The 23,386-nt window shown below is 47.5% G+C and overlaps 1 protein-coding gene across 12 annotated transcripts in view; it reads left to right on the top strand.

Moving 5' to 3' along the window:
* Cacna1d (calcium voltage-gated channel subunit alpha1 D) overlaps positions 1 to 23,386 on the top strand; it is a 307,097-nt gene that overhangs the window by 245,752 nt on the left and 37,959 nt on the right. For 5 of the 12 annotated variants that reach the window (XM_036198989.1, XM_036198987.1, XM_036198984.1 and 2 more), the window contains 7 exons: positions 1,400 to 1,601; positions 4,079 to 4,237; positions 5,710 to 5,820; positions 12,015 to 12,098; positions 18,088 to 18,132; positions 18,557 to 18,685; positions 22,147 to 22,212. In XM_036198989.1, coding sequence (XP_036054882.1) covers positions 1,400 to 1,601; positions 4,079 to 4,237; positions 5,710 to 5,820; positions 12,015 to 12,098; positions 18,088 to 18,132; positions 18,557 to 18,685; positions 22,147 to 22,212 — 796 coding nt within the window. Of the gene's footprint in view, positions 1 to 1,399; positions 1,602 to 4,078; positions 4,238 to 5,709; positions 5,821 to 11,493; positions 11,578 to 12,014; positions 12,099 to 18,087; positions 18,133 to 18,556; positions 18,686 to 22,146; positions 22,213 to 23,386 lie in introns of all 12 variants that reach the window. The other 7 variants (XM_036198990.1, XM_036198985.1, XM_036198992.1 and 4 more) reach the window with 3 other exon arrangements.

The following is a 23,386-nucleotide window of genomic DNA, read 5'->3' as shown; positions in this document are numbered from 1 at the left end:
TCTGGCTTCAGATGTGAAAGGCCAGGGCAGCATCTGTAGTTCAGGAGGACCTAAGAGGCATTTGCTGTATTAACTGCTGTTGGTAGATGCCCTTCTGGTGTTCTTAAAGAGAATTTGACAGCATCCAAACTGTCATTCATTCACTCATTATGGTACATAATGAGCTCTGATGTGTACCAGGCATGGACAGATGCTACCATGCCGTTTCTTTCATGAAGGTGCTCCAACACTCATTCATAAATTATGCCTTTGATATCAACTCCATGCAATATGCTGTGTTAGGCAGTGTGGAGGAAATCACATGACCATGGCACTGGTCCTCCCTCAGATCCTAGAGCTAATGGAAATGTCACATAATCACTCCTAGTATGGAGTGGGCTCTGGCTGAATGGCTGGGGTCTGGGTGAGTTAGAGTACCAGAACATAAAGAAGGAAGAAAATAAAAGGCAAAGGGGTGTCTGTAGCACCCTGTTGGCTTCCTTCAGATGTCATGCCCAGAGGAGCTTTAGGAGGCAAGCGCCCAAACTGGCTCCTGCTGGTTGCTCTCAGGTGGCTGTGAAGGACATTCTCAGAAGCTTCTATGGACAGCTGAGTAATGAATGGTTCACCTCCTAGGAAGCTGATCTAGGAGGAAAGGTGTAGAGGAAGAGCAAGACACTGTGGTGATGTAAGGTTTGAGACACCATGCCTCAGTGAGTTATTGGGGCAGCTGATGGGGTGTGATTCAGTCTGGGGCTTGGAGCTACAAGGACCTGAGCCCAGCTCTGGACTCTGCCCCTGGGGACTGTGACTTTGGCACTTAGATGCCTGTCTGATCATCAACAAGTAGGGGGTGGCGGTAACACCTGCCCTTCTAGGGAAAAGGAAAGATGAAAAGAGAGGCCGGCCATACGAGCCTTTGCACATGGGGTGAGGTCAGGAAGGACTGACTGTATTAGGGGGTTAGTTGAAATTGGGTGGTTTATGGTAATGTCCTTCTTCGTAGGGGTTCTGTCTGACACTGGAGTGCCCTTAACTTTAGAAATCTTGTTTGGGTACTGGGTGTCTGTCAGTGCACGCACAGGTTTCAGCTCCTTCAATATGTTAGTGTGATGCTCCTTATCTCTTATCTGTTACTAGAAGGTGGCATTGCTGACTGTGAAATCCTTTTGATTTTTTTCAGTTCTCCAGATATTCTCTGGATGATTGTATCTGGGTAATCCCTCATCTGTATACTAGCTATCTGGGCCTAAGGCTGAAGATGCCTCAGTGACCGGGCTGTGTTCAGAGACCTTGATGTCTGCCCATCCCATAACTGTGCAGAGGAATTCTGGGAGCATCTGGTGGGGCAGTGGACTGGGTGGGCTGCTTGAACTGTGGGGTTGGCAGGTTCTCACCCAATTTTCCTATTTTTTTCCAGGTTGCTGTATAAAGCCATTGACTCGAATGGAGAGAACGTTGGTCCCATCTACAACTACCGTGTGGAGATCTCCATCTTCTTCATCATCTACATCATCATTGTTGCCTTCTTCATGATGAACATCTTTGTGGGCTTCGTTATCGTCACCTTCCAGGAACAAGGAGAAAAAGAATATAAGAACTGTGAGCTCGACAAAAACCAGGTTAAAGTCACACACTCTTTGTGTCTCTGTCCCTCAAGCAACAGCAGAGCACCTCCTCGCCAGTGGCTTTCTCTACACAGAGGAGAGGGTTCACCCCACTTCAGGCCCTGTTCAGAGCACACCATCAGCCATGTTGAGTCTCTGCAGAGGTGGTCACCAGACCCAGAATAGACTATGACTGGGGAAAACAGTCCCCAAGCTTGTGGTGAGGGGTCAGAGAACACCAAGGCCACAACCCATGGTCATGGCTGACCACTCATGGTTTAGACTCTTGTATGGCGCTGTGACCCAGAGCCGGAACTCACTCACTAACTCACTCAAACTCACACAGTCCCCATGGAGAGGCTCTTTGATGCCTGCTTGCTTCAGACTTCCTTCATCTTGGTGCTATTGATGTTGTAGGCTCATCCTTCTTGTTTGTGCTCCCCGGCACAACTATGGGGCAAGAAGCAGAATCCCTGGCCTCTACCCATTCAATGTACTGGCATCCCCTTCTTCCATTAGGGAGCCAAAACATTCCCAGAGATTGCCAAAGGTCTTCCGGGGACCACAGTTGCCTTCAATGAAAATAAGCTGTCATTTAGTAGGAAGAGTCAGAAAATCTGAACTTGGCATGAAAGTTTTCCAGGCATTGTTCATCTCCCTCCCTATCTTAGCTGCCCTGGTAGAAGTAGGAAGGAGCCTTGGCTCTCACTGTGAGATAAAGCAAGAAAACCAAGAGCCTGTGCTCTGGCCCTGCTCTGCCTGGACATGCTCAGTGCCATTAAGTGCATCACTGCTCCTAGAGTCTTGGCCCCTTATCTCATTTAGAGGCTGTTTATGAAGGCATGAGGGAGTTTACCCCTTAGACATTCTTTTGAACCTTTAGTATATGAGTTCGAAAGTCTGTTCTGAGGGTTTTCCTCTGTCTTCTGCCAGACACATCTCTGCTTTTATGGTGACATGGTGAGCAAGAATGATCTAGCAGTGAGGGCTTCCTGCAACAGTGCCCATGGTATTATGAGGTACCCCTGCCCAGGTGGCAACTGTGACCCCATGCGAGGGCATGCTGCCTTGGTTTGTGGAAGAACTTTCCTATGTCAGAGTGTCCCTGTAGACTCTACCAGTGATAATCTGGAGGGCCTACCCATAGAAGACAAGAGTGAAGACTGGGCTAGGTAAACTATGCAGAGTTGGTGTTATGTGTGTGTGGGAACCTAAAGTCCCAAATAGGCTCGAATCTGGTGTCCCTAGAGTCGGAGTGACACTAAGTCCCAAACACAGAGAACTTGTCTGAAGCCTGTTGTGTCTGGAGTGAAGGCAGAGGAGGGGGAGGGAGGTAAGGAGAAAAGGGGTTGGAAGAAGGGGTGGAGGGAGGGATGGAGGTAGGAGCAAGCCTGGAGGCCAACTGGAGGCTCCCTCTCAGCTTGCTCCAAAAAGGAACTGGTATCTGTCCCAGAGTAAGTAGAAGGACAGTGGTCTGTTTAGAGCCAAACTTAGTTCAGTCTCCCCATCATTACTAACCATTCTCTGGAGATGCTGAGGAGAGCATGGTAAGCTCCCACTCCCATAAGACTGGACAGATGGCCGGGCGGTGATGGCGCACACCTGTAATCCCAGCACTCAGGAGGCAGAGGCAGGCGGATCTCTATGAGTTCGAGACTAGCCTTGTCTACAGAACTAGTCCAGGACAGGCTCCAAAGCTACAGAGAATCCCTATCTCGAAAAACAAAAAACAAAAACAAACAAACAAAATAAGACTGTCCAGGCGTCTTTTATGAATCTGCTAGAGTGTCCAGAGAGCTTCCAGCCTCAGAAAGTACTCTATAGTTCTTGAAGCCTCTATACTTCTTGAAGATTCCGTGCCTGTCCTCAGCTGGCCTCTTCTTCTGGAGGACAACATAGGCGACCCGGCATCACCACCTACTGGCAAAGAAAGGCCTGACAAGGCTTGGTTCAAGCCCCCCACCCCTTGCAAGAGTCTCAGCAGAAGCTGCATGAGCTCCGCCTTCAAGTCTGAGCCAGCACTCAGGCTGTTCTGCTTGCTTCTTGAAGTTACCACCAGTGTGGGGGACCAGCCCCCACACTTATTTACCCCAGGAACTCTTGAGGAATGAGGGATAAGAGACTTAGTTAGAGAGTTAAGAAGCAGAGAGAAAACACAGGATAGACTCAGGTGGGCCTGGATCCTTATCCAAATGGGCCCAGAACTTTATTCCAAAGGTCTATTTATAACAATGCCAAGGGGTGGAGCAAAAGACCTCCCCCTTGCTAGTTACCCAGGCCTGTGGTCCAGTCAACCCTTATGCTGTCCAGCCACTAGGAGACCTAGTGGGCTCCAACACACAAGGCAAATTCTAGGTCCTACCAGAGACTCACTGTTGTTCACAGTCACTTCCTTGAGGGCCAAAGTGAGCACTTCTAGGCAGATGACCACTTTGTGCTCCTTCCCTGGAAGCTCTCAGAACCCCTGTGTTTGCCCTTTTCTACCTTTTCAGCGTCAGTGTGTTGAATATGCCTTGAAAGCACGCCCCTTAAGGAGATACATCCCCAAGAACCCCTACCAGTACAAGTTCTGGTATGTGGTGAACTCCTCGCCTTTTGAATACATGATGTTCGTCCTCATCATGCTCAACACACTCTGCCTGGCCATGCAGGTAAATATGAGATCACTGTGGTGACCAAGTCTAGGTGTGCCATACAACCCTGTACCCCAGATCCTGAGGGTGACACGTTCCATCTCCAGAAGGAGGGGTTTGACTTTCTGACAAGCCTGGATTATAGTGTGGTCACAGTTTCATTCTGCCTGACTGTTGTCGTGGTGGACACATAAGGTCACTTTTATGTTTGGATCTCTCTAGGTGATAGAGCTGTGGGGAGTGCTTCCATGGAGCCTGTGTGTGGTATTCAGTGTGGATCCTGGGACCCAAGAGTGGCTTGAGTATCAAAGCCTGATGCCACACATACCTCAGCTTCTGTCCTTACCAGCTGGTGGTCTTAAGAATCTTACCCCGAGCCATACTTTATGAGTAATGTGGGAAATCTCCTACGCCTATCTCAAGCCAAAAGATTCTGCTGAATTATTCAAGTCTGGCACTTTGAAAATATTTTTAGATTTTTTAAAATTTAATTTTATGTGTATGAGTGTTCCACTACTATGTGTGTATGTGCACATGTGTGTGCCTGGTACCCACAGAAGTCAGAAGAGGGGTTTTAATCCCCTAGTGCTGGAGTTACAGATGATTGTGAGCCATCATGTGAGTGCTGGGAACCGAACCCAGGTCCTCTGTGAGAGCAAGTGCTGTTAACCTTTGAGCCACGCCTTCGTGCCTGACACTGTGGTCTAGACCTGTCACAGTGGTTGTCAATGTTATGTTTCTGTCTTCAAGGGGCTCCCAGTGTGGTAGTGCAAGATTTGACAGTTTTCTGAAATATCGACCTGAATTCCAATGACTTCTTGCTGACCCTGACCAAGTCAGACTGCAGAGCAGTGTTGACAGTGACCTTTGAGCAGCTATTGTCCAATAGCTATGACCCTGGGTCGGGAAGCAAGAACCAAGCTCTACAACCAGAGTTTACCCAGGCTTGAAGAACTTAAGCCAATCAAACCCCCAGTTCTTTGTATTAGACAAGTCTGTAGTCAAACACACATTTTCAGACACGTTCTTAAAGTTAAAAATGAAAAAGTCTGTATGTTGATCTAGGGGAAAGTGTAAAGCCTAGGTAATACCACCTTTAATAAGACATACACCTAAATAGTATAAGATTCATCACTAATCAAATTCTGCCTTTATCTGTAGACATTTAGGTGGTATCTGCAATGTGTTAGTCAAGGACCTGAGCACCATTCCCAACAGAGAAAGGGTGACTCCCCCTACCTTGAACTGAAAGAATGGGCATGTTATTTCCTCCATCGTCCAATCATTCTCACCGTGTTATGGACCCCCCCCCCCCATGTTTTGTGGAAATTCACCATATGACCTTGCAGTACTGGGTTGAGTTGCTGGGAGAGGATGCTGTAATGGAGGGTGGGAAATGCCCCCAGGGTGTAGATGGCAGGGGACCTCCCTTTATAAGGATGTGAGATCATGAAAATTTGACAGCAATACCTCTCTGTCTTTATCTACAGCACTACGAGCAGTCCAAGATGTTCAATGATGCCATGGACATTCTGAACATGGTCTTCACGGGGGTGTTCACTGTTGAGATGGTTTTGAAAGTCATTGCATTTAAGCCCAAGGTAAGTTGCTGAATCTGCTTTGCAAAGGCTGTTGTTGAATGACCCCAGAGAAGGACCTGCTTCCATTTAGCCTTGTGTTGCTGAATTATGCTGAATTGTTCTGGTAGCTAAGTAGGTTACCACCTGAGAACATTAAAATCTGATTAGGACATCTGTATACATATGGGACAATAAATGTGTAAAACCAAAACCTTATGAAAACAATTCTGAGAAAAAGAGAGGAGAGAATATGGGAATTTGTAGGCTGATTATCACTGTAAACCCTGGTTTTCTGCTTTTGAATAGCATGCCGTGCTGTCTCAGGAAAATGTAGCTCATTATCTGAGCACTGGGGGAGTGGCTGATAATCATCAGAGTTTGACCCTGATTTCACTCTGAGATCTCTAGCACAAATACAGCTTCTATTTGTGGCTGGTCTGTAGCTTCCTTTTTACCTTTTATGGAAAGTTCTGGGACCTTCTTACTGCTGTACCATCTTTTGTTTGTTGGATTTAGGAAAGCTTCACTTGTTGGTAAGAAAATGAGGCATGAACTATGTTACACTATGTTGAAGGAATGATTGCATTGTGCTTTCTTTGGGAAGGAGTCAGTCCAGCCCCACAAAGCCCAAAGGCTGTCATGTGGTGACAAGCCATGTGGCTTGGCATCAAAGAGCACAACTGTGAGACATCTGAATCCGATCTGCAGTCCATCACAACTTACTTCACTGCCCCACACCACCCTTTCCTCCTCTGTGCTATGAGGAGACTCATAGTCCAGTTGTTGGGGGCTGTTGTGGAGAGTGCATGTTTAACCTTCAGTGTTTTAAGGGTGCCTGGCATGGAGCACCATGCTGGAGACTACTGGTACTGGCACCATTACACCATCACCACTGTCTTCAAGCAGCAGTGTTCCTTCACTCTAAAGCGCTAGACTGGGGAGCTGAGATGAGCTGACTTGGCCAGGGGTTTGGAGGAGGGGGTGGTCTCCTTCCTAGCATAGACCCTAACTCTCAGAAGAGAGAATGACAGAGCCTGGTACCTAGGTGTTTGTACTCTGTGTGGAGTAGCCAACAAATATGGTACAGCTTCAGAAATGGTTGGGTTCATGCACTCTACAATTATACAGAATTTGAATTCCAGCCTGTTCCTTTCTTTAATTTGAAGTAATTCTTAGGCAATCTTTAATTGGATCTTTGTGGACCAAAAAGAAAGGACATTTGTAAGTGATTAATTGGGGTGATTGCCATGGGGTCAAATTTGGCACCTTACGCATGGCCAGATGTTACATACTGTGACTTGTCCATACCCACCTACATATACATTCCCTCCTTTCCCAAATTCATCAGAACTTCCTTGGGGATCCTGGTTTGCTTCTCTTTTGCCTATACTTCTTTAAACAATATCTGTCTGAACTGATGGGAAAGGTTGCAGAGTCAGAACGTGGAAAGTTCTTGAGAAATGTACGTGGAATAGTCCCATGGATCATTTCCCAGCAACTCTGTGCCATGTCTTCCTGTGCCTGGTGATTAAGCTCTGCAGTTTTTCAAGACATGTGCAGGTGAAGGAGAACACATGCACCCCATAGCATGTGAGCATGTGAGAGTGTGTGTTTATTTGTGTGCATACGTGTGTGCCTATGTGTGTGAGTATATGAGAGTGTGCATCTGTGCACATACCCTCTAAAGCCAGTGCATCAATGGCTTGTAGCACATTGCTTGGCCCAGTGAGTTTCCAAGCCTGGGAGGAGCATCCAGTGTCATGTGAACAGATAGGTAACACAGTTACACAACAGAAGCTAATTTGCAGTCAGTGCTAATAGGTCAGTGCATTTAAATGGTGATTTCTACCGACAAGTGCACTGCTTTGTAGATTTGCTCAGTGAGGTATTTTCATGGCCTCAGATGACCTCAAATTAGAATCCAGAGAACCTTTACAATAACAGCAGCGTCCTTGCTCATGAAGAGTGGTGTTGCTGTGATGGCTTATATCACCTTGTGCCAGACAGCGAAAGGAGAATGGATTCACCAAGACACCACTCTCTTTCCTGATGTCTCTCCTGGCCTTTAAACCCCAGTCTTCTCAGTGGTGAGCACTAGCCAAGCCATGTGAGGCTGGCTGTTCTCTTGCAGAATAGCTGGTGAGGGTCCCTCTGTCCTAGTTGGTCAGGTCAACAGGCTACCTCTCTAACCTTATGCACTCCAGGACCCAGCCCTTGAAATGGTGCCACCACATCCAGGGTAGGCTTTTTCACTTTGGTTAACCCAGTTAAGAAAATTGCTCATAAGTTTGCCAACAGGCCAAGCTAATCCAGGTAGTTCCTCATTGAGCTGCTCTTCTAGGTTGTGTTCAATTGACAATTAAAACTAGCAGTTGACAGAGCGAGTTCCGGGACAGCAGGGCTATTCAGGGAAACCCTGTCTCAAGAAAAACAAAACAAAAACAGCCAACCAAAAACTAGCCAACTAGCACAGTAATTTAAATGTCAGAGTCAGAAATATTTCTGAATGATAAAAGCCATTACATGTGGCTGGCTGTGGCTGCCTGACATGTTCTTTTCAGGCCAGTAGAAGCTGAAGAAAGGAAGGAAGGAAGCCAGACAGGAAGGGAGGGGAGGGAGGGAGGAAGGGGAAAAAGATTTGGTTGCTGGCTTCCCTTGAGAGCCCCTGGCTTCAGAGCTTAGTTATAGAAGAGTATGTCACTCCTTCAGCTGGGAGGGTAGGTGGGAATGGCCCGGTGTTTGGAACCATGGTGTCTTCAATGCAGGAAGGGTGAGTCATGTTGCCAAAGCAGTGATTTCATGAACTAGGAGGCTGCTAAGCAGGGAAGTGTGTGGGAAGAAAGGGAGGGGTGGCATTTCTGCCTCTCCTGGACTATCAGAGCCACCTGGCCAGAGCCTTGAACCCCAGCCTCTTGTACCATGAAACTTCCTATGATGTAGACATCAACCTTTAGTCTGAACTGTAAGGATTTGGGCACCATTTTGGAACTGTGGAAGATTTTCTTAATCTGTCAGATTTCTTTTTTGTTGTTGTTTTTTGTTTGTTTGTTTTTCCAGACAGAGTTTCTCCGTGTAGTTTTGGTGCCTGTCCTGGATCTCACTCTGTAGACCAGGCTGGCCTCGAACTCACAGAAATCCACCTGGCTCTGCCTCACAAGTGCTGGGATTAAAGGCACGCGCCGCCACTGTCCAACTAATCTGTCAGAATTCTTAAAAGTTCCCAGAGTGTTAGGCCCTTACCTTGCTGATTCTAGGGGATGTTATCCACCACAGTGTGCCAGAAAAGGATCCATGAAGACTGTCTTCTACACACACAGGAATGACCCAGGGTGGGAACATTGATCATTGTGGAAATAAAATAAGGCTGCAAGAGGGGTTGCTAGGCAATGCACATGAGGTATGGCTGACTTCCTGCAGACCCATCAGGCAAGATGAGAGAACAGCAGAGCATGTAATAATACTGGGCCAGTCAGGAAGTAAGAGAAGGGACTCAGTCTTTGGCTCTGTGTTTTGTAGTCTTAGCATTGGATTGAGGAACACATTCCACCCTGCAGGAAAGTCTGTGAAGAAAAGGGAAGGACCTGTTCCTCAGCAGAGTCTGCAGTGAGGCTGCCGACCAGAGAACTGCTCGTTACTCTCTTGAACAGTATACATAATTTAAGAGGACTCTGTAATGCTGGAGGCAGCCTGTGACCCAGCTGCCCTGTGTGTCAGGAGATGGCCTTGGGAAGGAAGCAGAAGGCTTTCTTATGTCATGGAGCCTGCCCTTTGTCCTGCCTCTGACCACACGTTTCACATCACAAGTCCATGCCTCAGGGGTGCCTGTCTTCTCTCCGATTGGCCAGCTGAGAATCCTGTATTCATGAAGAGTGAGCTAAGGAGATGGCAGCTGTACTTTTAAGCAAACCTTCCAGTGGATTAGCTGTAGGACAGTTTGTCAGCTCCTTGAAGTCTCTGAGAGAACTGTGAGCACCAGCCAGGAAGCGGCAAGTGCAAGAGACACCATGGCTGTACTGGAGAGAACAAGAGCAGATCAGAAGTCACCAATGTCGGGTCTGGGAGTCACTGTCAGTGGTACCAAAGGGAAGCGGGAAGCATCAGTCAGAATGAATGGCTTCCTGGTGAGGGTGGGAGTGCCGTTAGTAGTAAATAGACATCCAACTCCGGTGGTCAGGAGTCAACATGCCCACCTTTCCCATGGTGCAACAGAAGGCTTCCCCTAGCGCTGCATTTGGTCACAGGCTCTGGGCCTTGACACTTCAAAACACCTCCTGTTCTGTTTTTCTTGATTCGTCTATAAATGTACCCACTGTGCACATGCTGAGCTTCTCTTTCTAGAATTCAGAACTGAATTTTTTTATTCTTAAAACATGCTCTCCCTTTTCAAGGTAGAGGTTGGCTTACAGACAAATCTCGACAGTATAGCCCTGGCAACTGGAAGCTTCCGGCACTGTACACAATGTGACCACCGCCTCTAGTGTGGCTTCCAAGGGGGTGTTGGGAGCCAACAGGAACCAGTTAAGCATGTAATGGGAAGGTCTTCGAAGGCATAAACCACCCAGAATATACATCTACATTTGAAAGTCACAAGGGCATCAGAACTGACATAGATACAAGGACCTGAAAACTGGGAACCAGGAAAAACTAGGGTATGAATTTGTGGAGAAAGACACGGCCATGTCTCAAACACTGATTGGATTCAAGGCGCTGGGTGGCTGGCAGTGTTGGTGGAAGGCTTTGGAGTGGTCGACCTTCTGGATAAAGGTGTCAGAAAGGTGCAGTCGATATGATAGAGTATAGACAGTCAGAAGGACCTGGAAAGCTCCATGAAGGAGCTGGCATTTGTCTGAGCTCAAAGGAGGAAGTGGATTTGGTCTGATTAAGGTCAAGGGAATTACAGAGGTATCAGGAGATGGGGGATCTAGAAGAGTCCACTTATCCTGGAGGATGGAAAGAGCAGAGAAAATCAAGGGACGAGGTAGAAGGAGGCCATTGGCCATCTGAGATCTTTGAAGTATCCCCTTCATCCTTCAGTGTTCTGTGTTTCTCCACAGAACCTGCCTTGGCTTGTCTTTACTCCACAATGGAGAGTTTCTCTGCCCAGGGCTCTAGCATGAGGCTCTGTGCATCACTATGCCTGTCTCCCTATAAGCTATGACCTTCAGATGAGTCTCCCTGTGTCCTTTAAGGCAAGAGCTCTTGGGAATCCTGCTGCACTGCATGGCCTGTGATCTTTGTTGGACTGCTGAGGACAGGCAGAGGCTGCCAGTCTGGTGGCTTTAAGTCAGAAAACAGAAATGAAGGGCACTTGGAGACTCTTGGAAGTATGGGGGAGCTTCACTCTTTCCTCAGTTCATGAGGGTTTGGGGTGGACATTCTGGGTATCAGGGCAAGGTTACCCTGTCTGCCCAGGGTCATACGTCTGTGGTGTGTGTGTGTGTGTGTGTGTGTGTGTGTGTGTGTGTGTGTGTGACCATTCTTACTCATACCCTCTCTCACACACACAGGAGCACAACCACTCCTCTGTGCCCCTTTCCACCAGTGGACAGTATTGTTGTCTCCTTTTTGGCTTTCCTGACCCCTTCCCTGGTTGCTATGGGTGCTGTGGGGACTCGGATGTGTCCCCTCATATGATCCATGTGATGTTCCCTTCATAAGTGCTCATAAACATCTGCCCCTGCCTGCTCTGTCCAGGGGTATTTTAGTGACGCCTGGAACACGTTTGACTCCCTCATCGTAATCGGCAGCATTATAGACGTGGCCCTCAGCGAAGCCGACGTAAGTATGCACCTGTGTGGCCTGCGTCCTCTCTCTCCTGTCTGCACATTCTCCTCCCTGTCCTGATGTGGCATCACCTGGACAAGTCACAGGTCCCAGTCACACTTGATCGGAAACTAGACATTTCCTCACAGAGGCTGTGGGAAAGAACCTTCTAGAGTAGAGCCTCAGCCCAAGGCCTCTGCAGACGCAAATGACCTTTGCAGGGCTGACTCTCTGGCACCATGACCCCAGGCACTAGTAGGCAAGGTAAGATAGGGTGTTTCTGGTTGTTCCATTTGCTCTGTCAAAATCCATCCAAAGTGACGTTATCTATGACATGTTTGTCTTGGGGCGATTTTTCAAGTAGTCAGTGGCATATTGTTAACGCTGTCCTTTTCTTCTTTTTTCCTGTTGTGCTTCCCGCCCTCTGTGGCTTCTGAATGCTTGCCTGACAGCACTATTTCACTGATGCATGGAACACTTTTGATGCCTTAATTGTTGTTGGTAGCGTCGTTGATATTGCTATAACTGAAGTGAATGTAAGTAGCAAACTGTGTGTGCCTTGACGTGATTGTTTTCATTAATTCTGACATAGAAGAGACGAGAAGGGCCGCCCTTGAATCTCCATGTGCATAAGAACTAACTCTTTTTAAGAGATGGAAGTCAGTTTGAAGTCTCCCATCTCCATCAGTTCCCCTAAAGAAACGGAGACACAAACGTAGAACTGCCACTTTGAAACTAAAACAACTATTTTTAAAAGAACATACTCAAGTCTTATGGTGCTATCACTCTCTAGCTGGGCAACCTTAGCAGAGCTCCTGACTGCTTTGCACCCCAGTTTTTCTCAGCTATAAGATGGAGTTAGTAACGTGTGCCTTGTATACCCACATGGTTCTGTGATGGCACAGGAGACCCCCCATAGCCATGCCTGCCTTTGAGGTGTTACTGCCACTGTCCTCCTGGCTTTGAGCATGCTCTGATTCTAGCTGGTGACTACCGGCCCTTAATCCCCAAAGAGTGTTGCTAGTCTGTGTCAGGAGAGAATCAGCGGCTTCTTTGTGACATGCCGTTTATTCGTGAGCAGTACAGAATAGGTGGAGCAGGCCCCCACCACAGGCAGTCTGACGACTCAGACTTCTTCAGAGTTGGAGAAGGGAGCACCAGCTTCCTCAAGTGAAGGTCAGAGGCAGGCAGTAGAAGGCCCTGTCCATTGGCCGGCACCAAGTTCATCAGCAGGCGTTAGTGGATGTCAGTGTGTATGTCCCTCAAGGCGGTGAGCGGAGCTTGGGGAAGTACCGTTGTGTGGTGTCGGTTTTTGCTCTGTGTTGCCAGGTCCAGTGCTTCCTCCTGTTACCCCCAGTGCTCTGCTCTGCCTGGCTGACATGTGCAGGCCTGAGAATTGTCAGGTCCATCCTGGTGCCCAGACTGCCTGTACCAAATGGGAACAGTGATATTCCTTGATACAGCCAGGCTGACTTTAGTCCCTATGGATAGTTGGACAGGGTAGTTCCAACCCCACCTCAAACTTAACTTATTGGACTCAGGCTTCGGTTTTCCTCACTTAGAGGTCCAGCAGAGTGAATATATCTGCTGGGAATAAAATTGTGTAAATCTTTGTGAAAATACTTATTAAAATAGTGGGTTGTGAAGACACACTATTACTCATGCACTTTTTCCTGTATACTATGTAAAATGGACTATAAGACATTACTGTGACCACCAGAGTATGATGTAAGCCCCTTCACACCAAGATCCATGATATGCTGTGTTAAGATACTGAGATGACATTTCACTAGGCCTGGCCTGAGTACACACACATACCCCAATCTCCTTAAGCTGAGATTTGTATAAATTCAACTTTACAAGACATATGCTATAGGCAGCTATAAAATTGCCATTCATGATATGTAAATGGCATTTGGGTGTAAAATAATCTGGTGTTACTGCAAGAACAAGAGGACCCTACCTTGGCTGTCATGTGGCATGACATCTGACTGCTTTAATCATCTCAAGGCATTTGAAGTATCTCTGATTTATATCAAGGAACTTCCCATGGGTCAGAAACAACCTATGACAGATGTTAACATACCATAAGTTGTTGCCTTAACAGACTTTTTAGGTTCTATGAGCCAGAGGTTATTTTCTGGGTACCAGGATGTAGCTGAGGCTTGTTTATCAGCTAGACACCCAGCTTTCTCATGCTGCCTACTTGCTGGCTAGCTAGTATGACTTGGTACACTTAGAGGCAACACCTGCTTCATGGGCTGTGAGCTGGCCCTGCTCCCCAACTCTGGCTTGGCCTTGCCTGTCAGTGTCTCAGGATGGCCCTGCTTCTCTGTGGATGGGGAAGGTCTATGCTTGAGTATCTAGTTAGCAGTTTATGTCAAATGTCTGTGCAAGGCCTCTTTCATGATATCCAGCTTTTGTTGAAGACTCACACTGGGGAATATTTCCAGTTCCCAAACCTGCTGTCAATCAGCGACCTTTCCCTGGCTAGCTGTATTCTGAGACCAAATACTCCTTAGCCTTGGCCTCGGCAGCTTCCCACCCGGGGTTACCTACAGAGATCTGTGTTTGTCCACTGTCCCTAGATGCAAAGGTAATGCTCCCTGCTCATTTACTCCATCTTCAGCACCAGTTTTACTGGGCAACTATCGCTTGTAGGCCTGGAGCTAGACTCTGGGAATAATCAACAATTTTAAAAAACAAAAAGACAGAACATCCTTATTCTCTGATGTTACAAATATTTCAGGATGGGAATATTTATTCCTACACGCTCCCTCTACACACACACACAGTTTCCCAGGAGAGCAACCTTGACCCCTGATGTCCAGCATCAACTGAGCATGAGTACCCATGGTCCATTGTTGGCTGGTTTGAGTTGCCACCACCACCACCACCATCATCATCATCATCATCATCATCATCATCATCATCATCATCATGTTTTGTGATGTTTAACCTGCCATGCTCTCTCCCCCAGACTCTGTTGATCTTCCTTTTCTGTTGCCTAATTGATTTTTCATGTTGGTTTTATTTTTAGAAAATTGTAGCGGCAAGTATATATAATCATATATACGGTGAAGTCGTTAAGCAAAAGCGCTCCTAGAGACTGTATACTTGGTTTCTGCTTTCCACCTCTGGTGTTTCACTGAGTTCCACAGGACTTGCTAAGGATCATCCGTGGCCATATAAACTGTTTCTTCTCCCATGTGTCCTTGTCCCTGACCAGGACCTGGGCTCAGGCTTGCTTGGTCAGTCACACTGGCTCTTTGATTTGCTAACATAGCCTTCCAGAATGAATGGTCTGGCCTGGAAAATGAGAACTCTAGCTTGTTTGGAGTCTTTGCAACAACAACAACAACAAAATGTTGATGGCCCTTTGCATTGTCCTGGTTGCATGCTCACCTGGTCCTTGCCATCTCTGTTCTCTCCATGCTCTCCACCTTGTTTGTCCATGGTGTGGCGGCTTTCCTGGCCCTGTCCCCCATTACCTTTGGTTGTTATATATCACCCAGCTGCTGAAATGGTGGATGGCACCTGATAGCCTTACTTTGCTTTCTCTTTGGTGCCTGTTTGTCCCTTGAGTTCTGAAATGATCAAGCAACAACTTTTCTGCCCAGGGATGGCTGTTGCTGACATTCAGTCTTTTTCCATCCCATTGTTGCCTGGGAGAAAGTGGTCTTGCTTAGAAACTGCAGCTGCTTTGTGTTTAAGGTCTACAGGAGCTCACTCTCAGATCCTAAGAGTTGTTGCTGCTTTTCAAAGTGCCCAGCTTAGACACTATCTCCACCATTTCATTCAGCTCGTTGTCAGGATGAGATGTAACAGTTCAGCTCTCAACTCCACATGGTAGCTGGGGACCAGGCTAAGGAACGTGCGTGACCTTGCAATAGCAGAAGCTACTGAAGCTGCCCGTTCCAAATCTTGAGGTGACAATGAAATTCTATTGAACATGGATCACCCAGGTCCTTGAGGCCATTCTTGAAAAGAAAGGCAAGACTTTCCTCTGCTTCAGGTCCTCCAGTGTTATCCATGAGCGATCTAAAAAGTTGAGCATAGTGCAGGTCACTAATCTCCTTGCCAGTCCTCTATCTTTCCATTCCCAATGCTCCTCTATCCATTAGAAAGAAGATAGAGGTGGAGTTTAATCCCCTTGCATCCAAATTCTGATCCTCGATCACCTCCCAAAGGCTCTACGCAGCTGTAACAGCCCAAGTGGGCTTTTCTAGTGGCCCCACTCTCTGTGACTCCTCTGCTGCTGTGAGCTGTCTGCTGAATACTTGGCCCAACATTGCTGTGGACTAAGGACTGAAATTCTCCACTCTGAGACCATACTAGAATAACTCGGTGGCTTTCAAAATTCCTGAAGTGTGAAAGGACCCAGATCAGTTTAGAAGATCACATGGGTGGCATGTGGGCATTAGTGGCTGTAGAGAGCAGCCCAGGATCAGAGCAGCTGCCCCTCTGCAGGTGGAACAAAGCCATCCTAGGGGCCTTCCTGTTTGGAAGAGATTTGGTCAACCTGCATGGTCCCCCATCCATGTCAGTTACGTCCTCCTCGACTACAGTCCCTCCTGCCCTGCGGTGTGTGGTGGCAGGGGCGAGAAGGCCTCAGGCCACTTGGGGAAAGGGGTGCATGCAGCCTGAAGTGCTGTGTTCTTTGGTTCCTGTGTTCTGTGGTCCACTGCTTTGTCTCCTGACAGACGCTGTCTCCTCTCCTCCCCACTAAGAACAAAAAGACCATTGGACTAGATGTTGTGGTCCATACCTGTAATCCCATTGTGTGGGAGGGGAAGCAGCTACCTAGTGAGTCTGAATTTAAATTTAATGATTTATGGTTGCCATCCTCAGATACACTTAAAGAGAGACACATTTCAAAAGTCAATTTAGCCACCTTCTATCAGGCAGAGGAAGAGGATTCCAGGTGGCCAGAAAGAGCAGGCTTGCCCCGCTCTTGCAGACCCCACATAGGTTACGGGCATTTGAGTAACAGCTGTCAAGGGCTCTCTCTGCCCTCTCTAGTCCTCTGAGCACAGACAAATGGAAGTGTGCACACACACACAGCTACACAGACTCTCAGATGTGCACAGTCTAGCTGCCCGGGCAAGAGTGAAGCTTCCTCTCCACAGCCCTTAGGGGAGGGTGATGTGGGGGACGAGTGCTGGGGAACGGATGCCTGTGTACATTAAAGCCTTAAATTAAAAAACAACAACAACAACAAACAATAACCAAAAAAGCCCATGATCTAAGCTAGGCATAGTGGCTCACACCTGTAACTCCAGAACTTGGGGTGTAGAGATGGGGAGTCAGAGTTTGAGGCCAACCCAAGCTGCACAATGAGAACCTGCTCCCTGTCTAATGAACAAACACAAACAACCACAGAACCATCCCTTTACGGCTGTGTGGTTACTTCTAGGGTAGGTGATACAGGAACTAGCAAAACTGATGGACCCTGAGTTTTGACACGCCGACTAGAGCCCTGTTCCTGGGTCCAGAGCAACTGCTCAATTACAGGCATCTTCAGATGTAGTCAATCCCATTTTTTTCTCTTACAAAAGTCCATAGAGTTCTCTTTGGGCTCAGGAGTCAGCCTAAGAATCAAGCCTTTCTTTTCCCATGTCCCCAGGGGAGGAAGCATCTAGTGGCTACCCGTCTACCTCCCCTCCATAGTTTTACTGTGTACAGTAGAAAGCCAGTCTCAGGGTGACCCCACTGCCTCAGTGGAGTGGCAGTGGCAGAGACAAGAGGCTACCCTTCCTCCATTCTTGCTTTTATTATTTAAAGACACTTCGTTTCCTTAAGCAATTCCCTGAAGGCACTGTTACTATGGTGAGCAATAAGTGCAGTGAAGAAGGGTTCAGTCCTCCTGGAGCTGAGAAACAAATGAGCACTGGTGGACACCTAGGTCCTGGGCACCAGGCACACAGTTGGACCTGGCTGAGGCAAAGCTGCTGGGGCTCAGGCAAGCTAGCCCATGACGTTCTTCCAGAGTGCTTGCCCAACTAGGGCCAGGCTAAACTTCAGAGCAAGCAGAGCAGGTGGCTGGAGAGAGGTCTGCCTCAGTCCCTGTCACTGACCAGGCCTTCCAGCCCTTCAGCAGAGGCATTGATCCAATGGAGCACATGTAATCATTAAGTGTATGGGACCACAGGCAGAGCCACTGTTTCCCCTGTGGCTGGGAGGCTGCTACAGGGGGTCAACTCCTATGACTGAGCCAGAGAAGCAGAGGTTTCTCTGGACCTGTCTTTAAAAGAGAACACTAAGGTATGTACCACAGTCTTTGACCAGTCAGCCACCTGATACATCACATCCCCGGGAAGAAGCTAGACTAGAATAGTCTGTCTGTGTTCCTCTCAATGGCTGTCCCCACCTCTGGTCCAGTTCCAGAATGATGTTTTCTCAGGAAGGAGCAGCTGTGTTGACCAAAGACATTAACTACCCACTAGTAAAAAGGGGGGAAATATCTCCTGAGCCATTGCTTCCTTCCGCCCTCATTAATCCATTTCAATCTTTGATTTCTTAAAGCCAACTGAAAGTGAAAGTGTCCCTCTCCCAACTGCTACACCTGGGGTAAGATCAGTGACTGGTCCCCAGGGGCTGGGCCGTCCGTCTCCTTGAGTTTCTCTGACCATGTCGAGTTTTCCACTGGTGTTCTGTATTTTCCATGATCGTCCCTTCCAGAGCAGTGTCTGCAGTGGTCTGCATTCATCATCAGTGCCCAGTACTCTCGAGCAGCCCAGCATTCTCCTCTAACACAGTAGAACACGTGGACATGCATGTGCTGTGTGGATGCAGTTCTCTCCCCTCCCCCAAGCCCTGTGTTGTTAGCATGTGACTTTTCCTTTCTTCATATCATGCTTTTTGAGGTGAAAAGGCCTTAGAAACACATCTCCAAGTTCTTACCTCTGTCACCCTTGTGTGTGTTGCTGTTTTTCTGAGCGTGTTGCATGTTCTCCTTCCCACTGGGTTTGACCTCTCCATGATAACCCTTCAGAACTCTGAAGAGAGCAATAGAATCTCCATCACCTTCTTCCGTCTTTTCCGAGTGATGCGCTTGGTGAAGCTTCTCAGCAGGGGGGAAGGCATCCGGACACTGCTGTGGACTTTTATCAAGTCCTTTCAGGTAAGAGACATGACTGCCAGGACTTCCCTTTCTGTCCTTTAGGGCGTATGTAAGTCAGGGATTGTCATCTGTCCTGGAAGACCCCTCCAACCCCCTCTGAGTGATCACTGTATCAGTAGTGATTATGGGATGCTGGAGGGATGCTTCCCAGCACTACTTTTGATTAACCAATTAGGAAATGAGAGGCAGAAATAAGATCCTGAAACTCAGAGATCAGCAACATTGTCCCGATGGAAAGAAATGTAAGTCTCTGGAACTTTTGGTTGCCCAGAATGTCCAGCCATCATGGCATCAGAGAGTGACGGTCACCACATTCCCCGAAGCCTTAGTTACTATTACAGTGCTGTGAAGAGACACCATGACCAAGGCAACTCATAGAATAAAGCATTTCATTGGAGCTTGCTTACAGTTTCAGAGGGCAAGTCCACAATCAGCAGGCGGCAGGCAGGCAAGCATGGGTGCTGGAGAAGTAGCTGAGAGCTCACACCTTATCTGCAAGTAATAGGCAGAGAGACAGAAAGAAACAATAGATAGACAGACAGACAGACACCTAGATTAGGCCAGGCCTAGGCTTTTGAAACCTCAAAGCCCACCCCAGGGACACACCTTTTCCAACAAGGCCACACCTCCTAATCCTCCCCAAACAGTGCCACTAACTGGAGAATCAAGCATTGAAACACAAGAGTCTGTGTGGATCATTCTCATTCATAGCCTCTTTCTTAGATGAATGCTCCACTTACACTGGGTTAATGGGTACTTGATAGAATTAGAGTTCAGTTCATTTAGGTATCTACCAGGCCTTGTTTGATGCCTGCGATTCTTTTGATGGGTTCTCCTCCATTCCTGAGGAGAATCAGCTTCTCCTGTACCTTCTGGTATCCTGCTAGAGACAGTCTAATCTTCTAGGCAGAGTCGGTTGAGAGTGAGGAATAGATTCAGATTTGTGATAACAAGTGCAGCCATGTAGGGGATTCATGAGTTTGCACAGACATTGCAGAATGAGCCGAGCGCCGTCTCTTCTTCATAAGTTAAATGTTCATGTGGACCAATGGAGTTATATAAGGAAAAAAATTCAAGTTTGCCCCTCACCACCCCTGAGATAACCAGTAAAATCCAAGTAATATTGTTAATTAATTAATTGATTTTTCAGTGAGTAGGGAAAAGGGAAAGAAATGGTATGTAGGGAAAGGAGAAGACACAAGCTCTTAGAAAGGAAATCACTGTCCTGCTGAGAAAAATGGCCACTGAGTAATGGGTGGGGGGTGGGGGTGGGGGACATGGCTGAGAGAGAGAGAGAGAGAGAGAGAGAGAGAGAGAGAGAGAGAGAGAGATGGCAGGCACCCTAGACAGGAGAACCTGGGTGTAGCCAAGCCCTGCAATCCTCCATGGTCAAGTGTGTCCAGTTCTAGAAATGGGCTATAGTAAAACTATCCTGTTTCTTTTTTTGGGGGGGGGGTTAGTTTTTTTTGAGACAGGATTTCTCTGTGTAGCTTTAGAGCCTGTCCTGGATCTTGCTGTGTAAACCAGGCTGGCCTTGAACTCACAGAAATCTGCCTGGCTCTCTCTGGAGTGCTGGGATTAAAGGTGTGCACCACCACTGCCCAGGCTCGATCCTGTGTCTTAAAGAAGTTATTAAACTTAAAAAAATAATTAGTAGATAAAGAAGCCACGTGACAGAGTTGAGTTGCCAGCATAGTCCTCAAACATTTGGATGTCTAGGAAGAAAATGCAAAGAGCTTTTGTGGGGACACAACCCTGTGGGACACCAATAAGCAGTCCACCTGTTGGCATGTTGCTGTGGCACTGGACTAGGCTGCAAGTCACAGAGCCTCAAACCTGTAGGTGACCTGCCAGCTTTCTGAGGCACTTCCTTAGATAGGCGAGAAAGAGCTACTCCAATCACATGTGCTTGGAATTAAGTCCAGCAGCCAGGCATCCCTGGAGGCATCCCGTACACATAGGTGCATTAGTCATATGTGGTGATGGAGAAATACCGTCAAAAAACATGGGTGAAAAGACTCATCTGGCCAGGCGCTTATACTTGTTGGGGTGATCTTAAATAAAAGGATCCTGTGCTTGTGACCACTCAGCTAGCTTCCTTTTGTCCTGGGCCCGGCCCTTGACTTTGTAGCTGTTTTCAGAGGAACACCTGGTTCAGATAAAGCTTTAAAGATAGCCTCAAATGCACCAGAATGCACCCAAGTCACCATAAGGAAAGAAAGTTCAGCAGTCCCCCTGGGGTTAATTTGACCAAGAGCGACTCCTTGTTTGAAGTCTGCTCATTTCTCCCTGTCTTCAGTCTGTCTGCAGTTTGTGCTTGCTGGCTTGTCTGTAGTCTAGCGGTTGTATATAACTGATCTCTCCCCATGTCTTGTCATCCTTAAGACTGACTGATGTCTGCCTGTCCCTGAGACTTTGCTCTGTATTGAGCACCATAGAAAGCATCACATGCAGAAGAAAGGAGGGATACTTTGCAGAAATCTTTAACAGATTTTTACAAGAGATTGAGTTATTTGCACCAGACCCCAAAGCACTCAATACTGTAAAGATGCCATTACGTTTTATTGTATGCTGACTTCAATGTTTATGGCAGCAAGTGTTGGTTGTATAAGATTGTTTTCAACCTATTTTCTGTTTTCAGTATTTCTTACTATAACACCACAAACACACACACACACACACACACACAACACACACATATACACACACACACACACACACACACACACACACACACACACACACACACTGCTTTTTAGGTCAGAGGCATAAACTAATATATAACTTATCATAGTTATGCATTGTCTTAGGTTGTAAAAACTGATTACACAGGAAATCCAAGGCGAGTAAGGTTGGTTGATACATTGTTATCTTAAAGACAAGTTAAACAAACAGGCTGAGTACACAGCAGTGACCTCAAGGTGTGCCAACTGTGAAGTCTAGCAGAACTTAAAGTCTCTTTGAATAAAATGTATCACCAGCGGTGCATTTTAAAGTGTTTTGCATTCTGAAATGGCTTTTGACCCTCGGACTCAGTAATTCTACCCCTAAGCTCCTATTCTAAGGAAACCCCGGAAAGGTGATTTTGCATAAAGATGTTTCTTGGCTGCACTACAACTACTCCCCAGCCCCCACCCCAGATAGAGAGGAAATGGAAAGAAGTAACTGGGGCATCTGGTATTTTGGAATGATTTGGTCAGTTAGAGTTTCATGAAGGATGCAGAGTACACTTCAGACTTACTGGGATCTATGTGTCTGTATGGAAAATGTTCAGGGTTAGCATGGGGTAATGATGAGCTTGGAAAGCTCCCCCTGCCTGCCCACACTTTGTAACTCTAGGTGTGCAGGCTCGTGGATCTCTGGGACTGAAGCAGTTGTGCCAGGCTGGGCCTCATGTGGGAAGAGCAGGCACAAAGGCAGGTGTCCGACTCCCAGCAACCCCAATACTCTGTCTCTTGCAGGCACTCCCATATGTCGCCCTCCTCATTGCCATGCTCTTCTTCATCTATGCAGTCATTGGCATGCAGGTAAGTGGCAGCTGCTTTTCCCTCACAGAACCCTTTTCAAGGTGGCCCCAGGTCTGCACTTAGGCCAGGGAATGTAGAAAGACAAGGTCTTGATGTTTCCAGCCAAATGCCTTGGCTACTGAGGAGATAAGGAGAGAGAACGTTATGGCCCCTTGGGTGGGATCGAACTCCCAAGATAGAGCTGGTGCTGGAGGAAACCAGACCCAGAAGGATTCGGAGTTCAAGATGCAGCAGGAGACTGTTTTGTTAGCCTCCTTCCTGCCGACATTTGCACTCATGTTTTAGGAGAATGAGCTAGATGAGAAGACCTGTGGTTGATCTGAGCGGCAGAATGCCATAGGCGCCCAGGTGGAAAAGGAGATGTCCCGGTCATCAGTGTGGAGAACCTGCGCTCTGTACTGATGATGCTCTGATGGTGTTCAGTCCAAACACCTGCTGGTACCCCGAAGAATTATGCCTTATCACACTGGCATGGACTTCCAGATGCTATGGTTAGGACTAAGTCTGGGCAGCACACTTTTCCAGAGAGGCATGGACCCAGGCTCTTAGACTGAGAGTCTGAAGCATGTGCTCCAGGGTTGGGAAAGGTTTGGGACCCTCACTGACAGTTGGGTCCTAACACCCTGGGGTAGCTGGAGGGCAATGAACAGCTCTGGGAACCAGGAGTCATAGAAAAATGAACTACATTGATAGAACATTGTTGTTCTGCCTAGAGAGGCTCATGAGAGAGAGGTGAGGTAATTCCAGCACAGGGAGATGTTATGTTTAAATATTAGTTTATTTGTCCCGAAGGCATAGAAGTACTTGTAGGAATTTTATTGGGACTTACAAGACGAGAGTCATCATACCAGAGCCTTTGTAATTGAATAGCACGTGATGATGCTGTGTGCCTAGAAGAGTCTTCGAAGTCACTTGTCCTTGTGAAGAGAGGTAGCTCAGGGCTCTGCACACTTCATTGAACACCCAGCACCACATTCTCATAGCAGGCATTTGCCAGGAGGTCGGTTTGCTCCATAATTCCAGCAGGAAAGCTTTGCTGGGGAGGTAAAGCCCACAAGGCCCCGCCCCTTTGTCTCCAGCAGACGGCTCCTCTCTCTTTCCACTCATCCTCACTCCTCGGGACATCAGCTCCTTCCAGGTGACGCTCCCTCTGTCTGGAGAACTCTGGCCTTTG

The sequence above is a fragment of the Onychomys torridus genome, chromosome 9 (genome assembly GCF_903995425.1).
Source record: "Onychomys torridus chromosome 9, mOncTor1.1, whole genome shotgun sequence".
Taxonomy (NCBI): domain Eukaryota; kingdom Metazoa; phylum Chordata; class Mammalia; order Rodentia; family Cricetidae; genus Onychomys; species Onychomys torridus.
Note: the sequence above shows the minus strand (reverse complement) of the source record. Positions and strands in the feature narration are given on the sequence as shown.